General features: G+C 43.3%; 1 protein-coding gene across 1 annotated transcript in view; it reads right to left on the bottom strand.

Moving 5' to 3' along the window:
- Positions 1-13,755, bottom strand: part of LOC126298156 (histone-lysine N-methyltransferase 2D-like) — a 989,658-nt gene that overhangs the window by 474,387 nt on the left and 501,516 nt on the right. Inside the window, exon 5 of the mRNA XM_049989466.1 lies at positions 5,462-5,551. Within this exon, the coding sequence (XP_049845423.1) occupies positions 5,462-5,551 (90 nt within the window). The remainder of the gene's footprint in view (positions 1-5,461; positions 5,552-13,755) is intronic.

Genomic DNA, 13,755 nt, shown 5'->3' with positions numbered 1-13,755 from the left:
CTGATGGTGACTTTCTCTCTGAATTGATTGGCGACTCCATGGCGTGTTGTGTGCAGCACGACCAAATAGTGGATAGAATACCGGAATTGGTTAGAGAGAAAGGGACTACTGATGGTGACTTTCTCTCTGAATTGATTGGCGACTCCATGGCACGTTGTGTGCAGCACGACCAAATAGTTGATAGAATACCGGAATTGGTTAGAGAGAAAGGGACTACTGATATTGACTTTCTCTCTGAATTGATTAGCGACTCCATGGCGTGTTGTGTGCACCACGACCAAATAGTGGATAGAATACTGGAATTGGTTAGAGAGAAAGGGACTACTGATGGTGACTTTCTCTCTGAATTGATTGGCGACTCCATGGCGTGTTGTGTGCACCACGACCAAATAGTGGATAGAATACCGGAATTGGTTAGAGAGAAAGGGACTACTGATAGTGACTTTCTCTCTGAATTGATTGGCGACTCCATGGCGTGTTGTGTGCTGCAAGATCAAATAGTGGATAGAATACCGGAATTGGTTAGAGAGAAAGGGACTACTGATAGTGTCTTTCTCTCTGAATTGATTGGCGACTCCATGGCGTGTTGTGTGCATCACGACCAAATAGTGGATAGAATACCGGAATTGGTTAGAGAGAAAGGGACTACTGATGGTGACTCTCTGTCTGAATAGATTGGCGACTCCATGGCGTGTTGTGTGCAGCACGACCAAATAGTGGATAGAATACCGGAATTGGTTAGAGAGAAAAGTACTACTGATGGTGACTTTCTATCTGAATTGATTGGCGACTCCATGGCGTGTTGTGTGCACCACAACCAAATAGTGGATAGAATACCGGAATTGGTTAGAGAGAAAGGTACTACTAATGGTGACTTTCTCTCTGAATTGATTGGCGACTCCATGGCGTGTTGTGTGCACCACGACCAAATAGTGGATAGAATACCGGAATTGGTTAGAGAGAAAGGGACTACTGATGGTGACTTTCTCTCTGAATTGATTGGCGACTCCATGGCGTGTTGTGGCACCACAACCAAATAGTGGATAGAATACCGGAATAGGTTAGAGAGAAAGGGACTACTGATGGTGACTTCCTCTCTGAATTGATTGGCGACTCCATGGCGTGTTGTGTGCACCACGACCAAATAGTGGATAGAATACCGGAATTGGTTAGAGAGAAAGGGACTACTGATGGTGACTTTCTCTCTGAATTGATTGGCGACTCCATGGCGTGTTGTGTGCACCACAACCAAATAGTGGATAGAATACCGGAATTGGTTAGAGAGAAAGGTACTACTGATGGTGACTTTCTCTCTGAATTGATTGGCGACTCCATGGCGTGTTGTGTGCACCACAACCAAATAGTGGATAGAATACCGGAATTGGTTAGAGAGAAAGGGACTACTGATGGTGACTTTCTCTCTGAATTGATTGGCGACTCCATGGCACGTTGTGTGCAGCACGACCAAATAGTGGGTAGAATACCGGAATTGGTTAGAGAGAAAGGGACTACTGATGGTGACTTTCTCTCTGAATTGATTAGCGACTCCATGGCGTGTTGTGTGCACCACGACCAAATAGTGGATAGAATACTGGAATTGGTTAGAGAGAAAGGGAGTACTGATGGTGACTTTCTCTCTGAATTGATTGGCGACTCCAGGGCGTGTTGTGTGCAGCACGACCAAATAGTGGATAGAATACCGGAATTGGTTAGAGAGAAAGGGACTACTGATAGTGACTTTCTCTCTTAATTGATTGGCGACTCCATGGCGTGTTGTGTGCAGCACGACCAAATAGTGGATAGAATACCGGAATTGGTTAGAGAGAAAGGTACTACTGATGGTGACTTTCTCTCTGAATTGATTGGCGACTCCATGGCGTGTTGTGTGCAGCACGACCAAATAGTGGATAGAATACCAGAATTGGTTAGAGAGAAATGGACTACTGATGGTGACTTTCTCTCTGAATTGATTGGCGACTCCATGGCGTGTGGTGTGCACCACGACCAAATAGTGGATAGAATACCGGAATTGGTTAGAGAGAAAGGGACTACTGATGGTGACTTTCTCTCTGAATTGATTGGCGACTCCATGGCGTGTTGTGTGCACCACGACCAAATAGTGGATAGAATACCAGAATTGGTTAGAGAGAAAGGGACTACTGATGGTGAATTTCTCTCTGAATTGATTGGCGACTCCATGGCGTGTTGTGTGCACCACAACCAAATAGTGGATAGAATACCGGAATTGGTTAGAGAGAAAGGTACTACTGATGGTGACTTTCTCTCTGAATTGATTGGCGACTCCATGGCGTGTTGTGTGCACCACGACCAAATAGTGGATAGAATACCGGAATTGGTTAGAGAGAAAGGGACTACTGATGGTGACTTTCTCTCTGAATTGATTGGCGACTCCATGGCACGTTGTGTGCAGCACGACCAAATAGTGGGTAGAATACCGGAATTGGTTAGAGAGAAAGGGACTACGGATGGTGACTTTCTCTCTGAATTGATTAGCGACTCCATGGCGTGTTGTGTGCTCCACGACCAAATAGTGGATAGAATACTGGAATTGGTTAGAGAGAAAGGGAGTACTGATGGTGACTTTCTCTCTGAATTGATTGGCGACTCCAGGGCGTGTTGTGTGCAGCACGACCAAATAGTGGATAGAATACCGGAATTGGTTAGAGAGAAAGGGACTACTGATAGTGACTTTCTCTCTTAATTGATTGGCGACTCCATGGCGTGTTGTGTGCAGCACGACCAAATAGTGGATAGAATACCGGAATTGGTTAGAGAGAAAGGTACTACTGATGGTGACTTTCTCTCTGAATTGATTGGCGACTCCATGGCGTGTTGTGTGCAGCACGACCAAATAGTGGATAGAATACCAGAATTGGTTAGAGAGAAATGGACTACTGATGGTGACTTTCTCTCTGAATTGATTGGCGACTCCATGGCGTGTGGTGTGCACCACGACCAAATAGTGGATAGAATACTGGAATTGGTTAGAGAGAAAGGGACTACTGATGGTGACTTTCTCTCTGAATTGATTGGCGACTCCATGGCGTGTTGTGTGCAGCACGACCAAATAGTGGATAGAATACCGGAATTGGTTAGAGAGAAATGGACTACTGATGGTGACTTTCTCTCTGAATTGATTGGCGACTCCATGGCGTGTTGTGTGCAGCACGACCAAATAGTGGATAGAATACCGGAATTGGTTAGAGAGAAAGGGACTACTGATGGTGACTTTCTCTCTGAATTGATTGGCGACTCCATGGCGTGTTGTGTGCAGCACGACCAAATAGTGGATAGAATACCGGAATTGGTTAGAGAGAAAGGGACTACTGATGGTGACTTTCTGTCTGAATAGATTGGCGACTCCATGGCGTGTGGTGTGCAGCACGAGCAAATAGTGGATAGAATACCGGAATTGGTTAGAGAGAAAGGGACTACTGGTAGTGACTTTCTCTCTGAATTGATTGGCGACTCCATGGCGTGTTGTGTGCAGCACAACCAAATAGTGGATAGAATACCGGAATTGGTTAGAGAGAAAGGTACTACTAATGGTGACTTTCTCTCTGAATTGATTGGCGACTCCATGGCGTGTTGTGTGCACCACAACCAAATAGTGGATAGAATACCGGAATTGGTTAGAGAGAAAGGTACTACTGATGGTGACTTTCTCTCTGAATTGATTGGCGACTCCATGGCGTGTTGTGTGCACCACGACCAAATAGTGGATAGAATACCGGAATTGGTTAGAGAGAAAGGGACTACTGATGGTGACTTTCTCTCTGAATTGATTGGCGACTCCATGGCGTGTTGTGGCACCACAACCAAATAGTGGATATTATACCGGAATTGGTTAGAGAGAAAGGGACTACTGATGGTGACTTCCTCTCTGAATTGATTGGCGACTCCATGACGTGTTGTGTGCACCACGACCAAATAGTCTTGGAAGGAAAATCAGCATTGGCCGTATTTTCCTGACAATAAAGCAACAAAATACGGCCAATGCTGATTTTCCTCCCAATTCTTCTCTCTGAATGCATGGGAGCTGGATACAGTAAGGAGTCAGTTGACGATAAGGCAGAAAAAATACTGAGATAAATAAAGTTGTAATTTACCACTTTGGTATTAACAATAACGTAGTGCCTTGTAATTGCCCTCGTGATCTAAAGCGGGTTCCCTTACGTTTAGTGTGCTGCCAGTAAGTAATCCCTTAGAGTTTCTACTCTTCTCTTATTATTTTCCTTACGTGTTTCAAAGACTATACGAATTTTTCTGTGTATACTGAGTGTATTTGGATAACTTAAATGTTGTAAATCGACAGACGTACAAATCGTTGTTATTTGCCTACAAAGACAACTACTTCGCATTTTCCCGAATGATGAACTGTGATCTCCTTCTAGTGTCACCGTAAACCACAGTGCGTCATCACACAGGGTATTCGAGCTCCACAGAAAAAATTTCGGAGTTTTTTTCAGGAAAAATTTCTGCGTAATACGGTACAGAGGTCTCGTGATCTCGAGGGCCTCTTTGCTGAATAATAATGTAATTATGAGTTATTTGGGTTGTTACTCCAGTTAACTGTTTATCTGAAAAATACCTTCTTGACAGTGCAGAGCCTGTAATATGTAATTAAGAAAATGTTCTACACAAACCACCTCTCAGACGAAGTACAAAAACATTGTGATGTGATTATGGTCGCTGTGCCTTCTCCCATTACGTTCAGTGAACTTCTATAGCAGATGCAGATACGCCAACTTTTCATCAATTAATCTACTAATACTGCTGTTTATCACTTTTAACGCACAACTGACACTACCGGAAAAACCAAGCCGACACAGATGCAAACAGTATTAAATGCAAGATCGGGGGCGAAAAGGAAAGCAGTCATTACCGTAGTCAACAACAAATACCGCGAGTGAAGGGGGACAAGCTTGTTTCCAAATAAGACATAACAGCGTATAACATCGAAATTTGCACTGTAGTGCAGATATTTTCCGTATAATACAGATACAAAGGTAAATGGGTGTAAGAAATCAAACTCAATGAATTGCTATTGAACGAGCCACAGGAGAACACGAGTTCTTTATGCCAAAATGCTCAGAAAGCATGCCTGAAGAACCCCCGACGTTTTGGCGGTGGCGTTCTTGTACACTCTGTAAACAGTGAAAACCACAGAATCCATTCCAAAATATTCATCTCTCTTAAATTAAATGTAAAAATTTGGTAATGCAATTTTTTGGCCTTCCCTCTGAGCTTACCGACGTGCCTGATATGGATACCGTAGCTAGACGTAGCCTCATTCATAGTCATTTGTCTGCACTGCTTTCTGACGATTATTTGCCAAAGTAGACATTCAAAGGAAAATGTACAAATAAAACACATAGGTTTCCTTAGTTGAAAACTGTATTTGAGGATGAGGGAACCAGGAAGTAATTTGGCGTCATACCTGATGCTGCGAACTCATGAGTTGGTCCTGCCCCTGCCAGCCCATGGGAGACATCTTCTTGATGCACGTGTTGCACAGCCATTCCGGTCTCTGAAAGGAAACAGCAGTCGTTACAGTCATCCGTTCTGCTAAGTCGCACCAACATAAGTAAGAGCATGACAATCTTATTAACGTGGAAGAGCTACCGTGGAAAACATGTTAGTCAAAAACTTTATGCAATGTCTTAACTTACATAACTCTTCCTCTTACATGAGTGAAAGCAGAAGCCAAAGCACACAGATAGCGTTGATGTCAATGGTATTTTGTTTTCTTTACGTTGACACATAAATTTTACGGCTTTCCTAAACGATAGTTTTGCGTGTGTTTCGTGGAAATCATGGCAACGTAAAATTCTGCTTTTAGCTAATATATAATTCTGTTTATCCCCAACGTAAAGTAATTTAAATCAAACAGATAGCACACTCCTTTGGAACAGTTAAGGAATTTTGCGTCTGAATTTAAGTATGATAGTACTTTTGAAGGTGATTCATATGCAGGACACTCAGGAACTCCAACCACAGATGAAACAATTCAGAAAGTACGTAATAAGATATTGGACAATCGAATGTTAACAGAGTATTAAATAGTTGACGATATACGCCTATCGTTCGAAATAGTATAGTGCGCCAGAACGAAAAATTAGCTATGAAAAAAGCTTACGCACCACTGGTGTCGCATTTCTTGAATACTGTCTAAAAACATATGCGAAAATGAATTTTTCAACATTTCTTTGTTACGTTCTGAAAATAATCATAAATATTTTATATGTTGATTTAGTACCGTGGATTATAAAGGTGACTATCATATCACGCCAGCAACGAACCAGCAATCAAAGCGACAGGTGAAACCCCATCGCCCTGGTGGTGGCCGATTGGTTCTAGGCGCTTCAATCCGGAACCACGTGTCTGCTACGGTCGTAGCTTCGAATCCTGTCTCAGGCATGTGTGTGATGTCCTTAGGTTAGTTAGGTTAAAGTAGTTCTAAGTCTAGGGGACTGATGACCTCAGATGTTGTCCCATAGTGCTTAGAGCCATTTGAGCAATTTTGAACCCATCGCCCTGCATAAAAACACATGAAAGTCGGTTTCATCTGCTGGAAAGTTCTTCCCATGAAGCATCAGGAACTTTTTATGGATTATTTTGGAGGGCTGCACAAAAACTGGAGGATACTATGTACTCTTTCTGTGCCAATTCGATCACTAGTACATGTTTGAACAGAACTGGATTGAAAGAAAAACACATTTTGACAGAGGCGTTTTGCGAGTCGAGAAGCTGAAAATTGCGAAGCGTGAAATATTAGAAGAGCTGTCCCATACGCAAAATGTAATAACTATGGTCTCTATCTACACGCGTTAAAAAAAAGTTTTTGCATCACCCCGTTTCCCAGGACACCTGAAGACAAATGTTGACTGTGGATATTGTATCACAGACACAGTCCCTTTAACTGTTCAGAGCTGCCACTAAACCCGCCCAAAGGTGTAAACAACCATGCATGAGCAGCGCCTATTAGACGGAGCTGGTCCGACAGGCGATCACTTCGAGTCATTCCACAAGGAATGATGTACACGGTTCGTGTCGTCTGTAGTTCAACAATGCCTACACGGTCAATACCGCGGTTCGATCGTGACCGCAATGTTACTTTGTGCCAGGTAGGTCTCATCAAGGGAAGTGGCCTGGCATCTCGGAGTGAACCAAAGCGATGTTGTTCGGACATGGAGGAGATACACAGAGACAGGAACAGTCGATGATGACATGCCTCGCTCAGGCAACCTAAGGGCTACTACTGCAGTGGATGACCGCTGCCTACGGATTATGGCTCGGAGGAACCCTGACAACAACGCCACCATGTTGAATAATGCTTTTCGTGCAGCCACAGGACGTCGTTTTCTGACTCAAACTGTCCTCAGTAGGCTGCATTATGCGCAACTTCACTCCCGACGTCCATGGCGAAGTCCAGCTTTGCAACAACGACAACATGCAGTGCGGTACAGATGGGTCCCACAACATGCCGAATGGACGACTCAGCATTGGCATAATGTTCCCTTCACCGATGAGTGCCTCATATGCCTTCAACCAGACAATCGTCGGAGACTTGTTTGGAGGCAACCCGGTCAGGCTGAGCGCAGTCACATTGTCCAGCGAGTGCAGCAAGGTGGAGGTACCCTGCTGTTTTGGGGTGGCATTATCTTGGGCCGATGTACGCCGCTGGTGGTCATTGAAGGCGCCGTAACTGTTGTACGATACGTGAATGCCATCCTCCGACCAATGGTGCAACCATATAGGCAGCATACTGGCTAGGCATTCGTCTTCATGGAGGACATTTCGCGCCTCCATTGTGCACAACTTGTGAATGACTTCCTACAGGATAACGACATCGCTTGATTAGAGTGGCCAGCATGTTCTTCAGACATTAACCCTATCGAACAACCCTGGGATTGATTGAAAATGGCTGTTTATGGACGACGTGACCCACCAACCACTCTGAGGGATCTACGCCGAATCGCCATTGAGTAATGGGACAATCAGGACCAACATTGCCTTGATGAACTTGTGGATAGTATGCCACGACGAATACAGGCATTCATCACTGCAAGAGGACGTGCTACTGGGTATTAGACGTACCGATGTGTACAGCAATCTGGACCACCACCACTGAAAGTCTCGCTGTATAGTGGTCCAACATGCAATGTGTGGTTTTCATGAGCAATAAAAAGGGCAGAAATGATATTTATGTTGATCCCTATTCCAGTTTTCTGTACAGGTTCAGGAACTAACGAATCCGAGGTGATGCAAAACCTTTTTTATATATGTATTTTCACATTGAAGAAACGTGTGGCTGGCAGACTTTATGGGTCCAAAGAAATTAATATGGCCGTCGTAAAAGAGTATTTTATGATATACACTGAAGAGCCAAAGAAAACGGTACACCTGCCTAATATGGTGTAGGCCACCGAGAGGTAGCAGAAGTTCACCAACACGATGTGATATGGACTCGACTAATGTCTGAAGTAGTGCTGGAGGGAATTGACACCATGAATCCTGCAGGGCTGTCCCTATATCCGTAAGAGCACGAGGGGGTGGACATCACTTAAGAACAGAACGTTGTAAGGCATCCCAGATATGCTCTATAATGTTCATGTCTGGTGAGTTTGGTGGCAAACGGAAGTGTTTAAACTCAGAAGAGTGTTCCTAGAACCACTCCGTAGCAATTCTGAATGGCTGGGGTGTCGCATTGTCTTGCTGGAATTTCCACGTTTGTCGGTATGCAAAATGGACATGAATGGATTCAGGCGATCAGACACGATGCTTACATACGTGTCACCTCTCAGAGTCGTATCTAGACTTATCAAGGGTGCCATGTCACTCCAACTGCAAACGTCCCACACCATTACAGAACCTCCACCAGCTTAAACAGTCCACTACTGACAGGCAGGGTCCATGGATTCATGAGTTTGTCTCCATAACCGTACAATCCATCCGCTCGATACAATTTGAAACGAGACACGTCCAACCAGGCAACATGTTTCCTGTCATCAACAGCCCAACGTCGATGTTGACGGGCCCAGGTGAGGTGTAAAGATTTGTGTCGTGCAGTCATCAAGAATACACGAGTGCGCCTTCGGCTCCGTTAGACCATAGCGATGATGTTTCGTTGACTGGTTCGCACGCTGACATTTGTTGATGGCCCAGCACTGAAATCTGCAGCAACTTGCACTTCTCTCACGTTGAAAGATTCTCTTCAGTTGTCGTTAGTCCCGTTCTTGCAGGATATTTTTCCGGCCGTAGCGATATCGGAGATTTGATGTTTTAACGGATTCCTGATATTCACACCACACTCGTGACATGGTCGTACGGGGAGAAACCCACTTCATCGCTACCTCGGAGATGCTGTGTCCCATTGCTTGTGCGCCGTCTATAACACCACGTTCAAACTCATTTAAATCATGATAATCTGCAATTGTAGCAGCAGTAACCGATCTAACAACTGCGCCAGAAACTTGTTGTCTTATACGGGCGTTGCCGACCGCAGCGCCGTATTCTGCATGTTTACATATCTCTTTATTTGAACACGCATGCCTATACCAGTTTCTTTGGTGCCACATGAACTTTGTTTGTTCGTAGCTTCTTTGTGTGTTTCATTAGACTCGTGTTCTTTTGTATGGATGTATGGTCGTGACAGGCTACGTCTTTGAAAAAAACTATCTTTGTACAGCTATACACGCTCGCTGATGCTGCGTGGACCAACTGTTTAGCTGTAAGACGTCTGATGTTGTCCTAGAACGCTGAAAGGCAGTTCGCAACGAACCATAAAATAAATGTTATTGTTGAAGATTATAACTGTGTATTTAAGTTTTTAACATTTTATAAATCTTGCAGAATCGCACTTCAGGGATGGAATACGCACGATTGATAAACATTAGAAAATGATCACCGACCAAAATGGGAAGTACTTCGAATAATAACTATATTTTTGACTTAAAAACACAGTCTTTCTCTGCAAGGCTGAGAAACGGAAATTTGTGGTAAGTTCTATTGGACCAAATTGCTGAGGTCATCGGTCCCTAAGCTTACACACTACTTGATCTAATTTAAACTAACTTACGCTAAGGACAACACACACACCCATGCTCGAGGGAGGACTCGAACCTCCGACGGGCGGGGAGGGGGAGAGGGGGGGGGGGGGGGGGGAGTGCCGCGCGGACCGTGACAACGCGCCTATTCCGAACGGTTACCCCGCGCGGCTGCTGAGAATCGCATAACTATTTTAGAACGTAGTACTTACCGCTCGAACACTTTGTAGAAATCGAAAACATCCCATCGATTCAATCAGTTATATGAGAATTGGGAGTCTCACACTTAGGATAAAGATTTACATCTACAAATCACTGCATGGTGGAGGGTACTTCCCACTGTACCAGTTATTAGGGCAGTTCAATGTTCCCTGTTAGCTCTATCTCTTACAAGTCTCACACACTTCAACAGTATTCTAGAATGGTGTGCACGAGTGTTTTATAAGCGGTCTCCTTTGTAGACTGATTGCACTTTCCTAGTAATTCTACCAATGAACCGAAGTCTGCCACCTGCTTTACCTACAACTGAGCCTATGTGATGGTTCCATTTCGTATCCCTACAAATACTTACACCAATCTATTTGTGTGAATTGACCTATCCAATTGTGACTCGATGATATTGCTAGGATACTATGTTTTTTTTTCGTTTTGCGTTGTGCACAAATTTACGGTACTGAACATTTAAAGCAAGTTGCCAATCTTTGCACCATTTTGAAATCTTATCAAGTTCCGATTGAATCTTTGTGCCGATGTTTTATGACAACAGTTCGTTATAGATGGCCACATCATCTGCGGAAAGGCTGAGGTTACTGTTAATATCGTCTGCAAGCTTATTAATATAGAACATGTACAGCAATAGTTCCAACACACTTCCATGAGGCACACTTGAAGTTATTTCTACAGCTGTCGGTGATTCTTCATTCAAGGTAACATGCTGCGTTCTCCCTACCAAGAAATTCTCTAAATTTAGGTTGATACCCCATACTATCGTGTTTTTAATAATAACCATATGTGTGGTTCCTAGTTAAATGCTTTCAGAAGTCAAGAAATACTGCATCTACCTGACTGTCTTGTTGACTGGTGTGGCCGAGCGGTTCTAGGCGCTTCAGTCTGGAACCGCGCGACCGCTACGGTCGCAGGTTCGAATCCTGCCTCGGGCGTGGATGTGTGTGATGACCTTAGGTTGGTTAAGTTTAAGTAGTTCTAAGTTCTAGGGGACTGGTGACCTCAGATGTTAAGTCCCATAGTGCTCAGAGCCATTTGAACCATTTGAACCTGATTGCCTTGATCCATGGTTTCCAGAAAAGCGCGAGTTTGGTTTCACGTAATCGATATTTTCTGAATCCATGCTGGATGGCATGGAGGAGGAGGAGGACATTGTGTTCGAGATACCTCGTTTATGACACGACGAAGACTCGCGGTGGGCAGTATCTCCACGTGAAATGTCGTCTTCGTAATAAGTCTCTGTGTGCATGCGTGTGTGTGTGTGTGTGTGTGTGTGTGTGTGTGTACGAGGCTCTCGCAGACGCGCCTTGGAAGAATCCGATTATTTTGGAAAACATACCAAAAATTCGGAAGCAGAACATGAAATCTGAAAGCCTCTAGTATTTACAGAGGCTGTTTAACCAAATCTGCTATGACTACTTAGTTAGTAAAAATATTCAGAAGTGAACACGTCCTCGTTAGAATCTCTTGAAAAAGACTGCTCAGAGAGGGAGAGGGGGAGATTGCAAAAAGGAGGAGGAGAGCAAGTACGATTAGCGTTTACAAATCGGAGTGTCATGTCAGAAGTTTGAAATTTTCAGGAAAACTATAGTACTTGAAAAGAGAGACGAGCAACTTATGTGTGGGTTTACTGGAGATTACTGAAATGAAACTGAGAGAGGTAAAAGGTTTATGGTCATATGGGTCACACGAGTATAGCTATAGGGTAATAATAACTGCTTCAACGATTGATGTAACAGATATTCGCATCATTGTGAATATGGAGATAGGTACCAATGTGACTTTCTATGAGAAAAAAACGAAGAAATAAAGAATTGATAAAATATATCTGGGGTGATAATATTGACAATCCTACATGACTGGAACGTTGTAATAGGTAAGTGGAAGGAATTAAATTTACTGGAGGAGGTTTGCAGGAGGAAAGAAATTCGAGGGGAAAGGGACGATAGGTTTCTTATCTTTTAGCGAAAACCCTCTTCTAAATTCACAAGAAGAATGTATTCTTTCTCAAAGAGAAAGATTAAGAAATATGTTCTTATGTTTCCAACATTTACTCACGATTAAACAAAGATTTAGAATTCACATACCGATGTACAAGGCGAATACTGGTGCGTATGTAGAACTCGTGCATAGCCTAGTAGGCCCGAAATTTAAAAGCATAAGGGAATTAAAGTATACGTTGAATCTGAATACAGAACATTTCCGATTGAACGAGATGAAGAGGAATATTTCCAAAGCAGTTACTATAAGCCTTAATAAAAGAATCGATGATAGTTTAGTAGTAACAAATTGTAATGGAGAAAAAAGTAACTAAGGAGAAAATAAATGTCATGGATAAAACGAAATCAAAAGCACAAAAACCACGGATAACTATGAAATACTCCAGGTTAATGATGAGAGAAGTCAATTTGAGAATGCTGAGAAACAGATACAAAACCAGACGGTAGATGCTCAGGAATGAAATTAATAGGAAGTACCAAAAGGCAAAATCATAATGAATGAGAGAGACATGTCGGGAAATTTACAAAATGGTAATCGCGCGAGAAGCCAACGTGGTGTACAGGAAAAATAAAAGTAGTTTCGGAGAAGAATAAACTTAAAGATGTTAAATGCAGAATAAAAGTAGATGGAAGCCGCGAGGATACAGAACTGCTGTAAGACAAAGAATAAGTGTCCCGACGCGTAACAGAGTAAGACGAATTGATGAAGAAGAAATAGGTGCTCTAGTAATGAAATCAGAGTTTACGACACCACTGAAAGATGACCTCCGAGGAAGAAGAAGTGAAAACAGAGAGGGGTCTAACATTTCGTTGACGACGACGTCATTAGCGACGGAGTGGGTTATGTAATCGGCCATGTCCTTTCAAAGGAACCATCCTACCATTTGCCTAACGTAACTCAGGGAATCGATCCAGCCTAATACCAACCGAGTGTGCTAACCACTGTGCTCGTCCCTTTATCAGTTAGCAGGATCTTCAGAGATACTGAAATCCCTGAGAGCTAGAGGAACGGGAAGGTTATTTGAACCGATTTCTAAAAGAGATGAAACCAGCGACCCACCCCGGGCTTCGAAAGGGTATCGTTATATATTTACGGCTGCACGGCGTGTTTCTGCTATGTACGGAAACCTTTCTCGTGAACCTGTCTATCTGTTAGTGAAAACTGTATCAAAATCGCTAGTAGTTCAAAATTATCCTTCACATACAAACAGAAATACGTGGCAGGGAACTTTATAATATTTGTAGTTTCTTGTCAACCTTCGCTGCTCTCTGGATTTGAAGTGGTTGTTACTTTAGTGGATTTCTTGCCAGCTGCAGCCACCTCTCCAACTGACCAGCTAGTAGCTTCCATTATTGCCACGAGATGTCACTAAGAACGCCAATTAAATATGTGCTAGTTAAAATACGTATATCACACACTCTTCATTATTTAGCGTTAGTAAATTATATACACAAACCTT

The sequence above is a fragment of the Schistocerca gregaria genome, chromosome X (genome assembly GCF_023897955.1).
Source record: "Schistocerca gregaria isolate iqSchGreg1 chromosome X, iqSchGreg1.2, whole genome shotgun sequence".
Classification (NCBI taxonomy): Eukaryota; Metazoa; Arthropoda; class Insecta; order Orthoptera; family Acrididae; genus Schistocerca; species Schistocerca gregaria.
The sequence above is the reverse complement of the archived record's forward strand: the minus strand, read 5'-3'. Positions and strand labels throughout refer to the sequence as shown.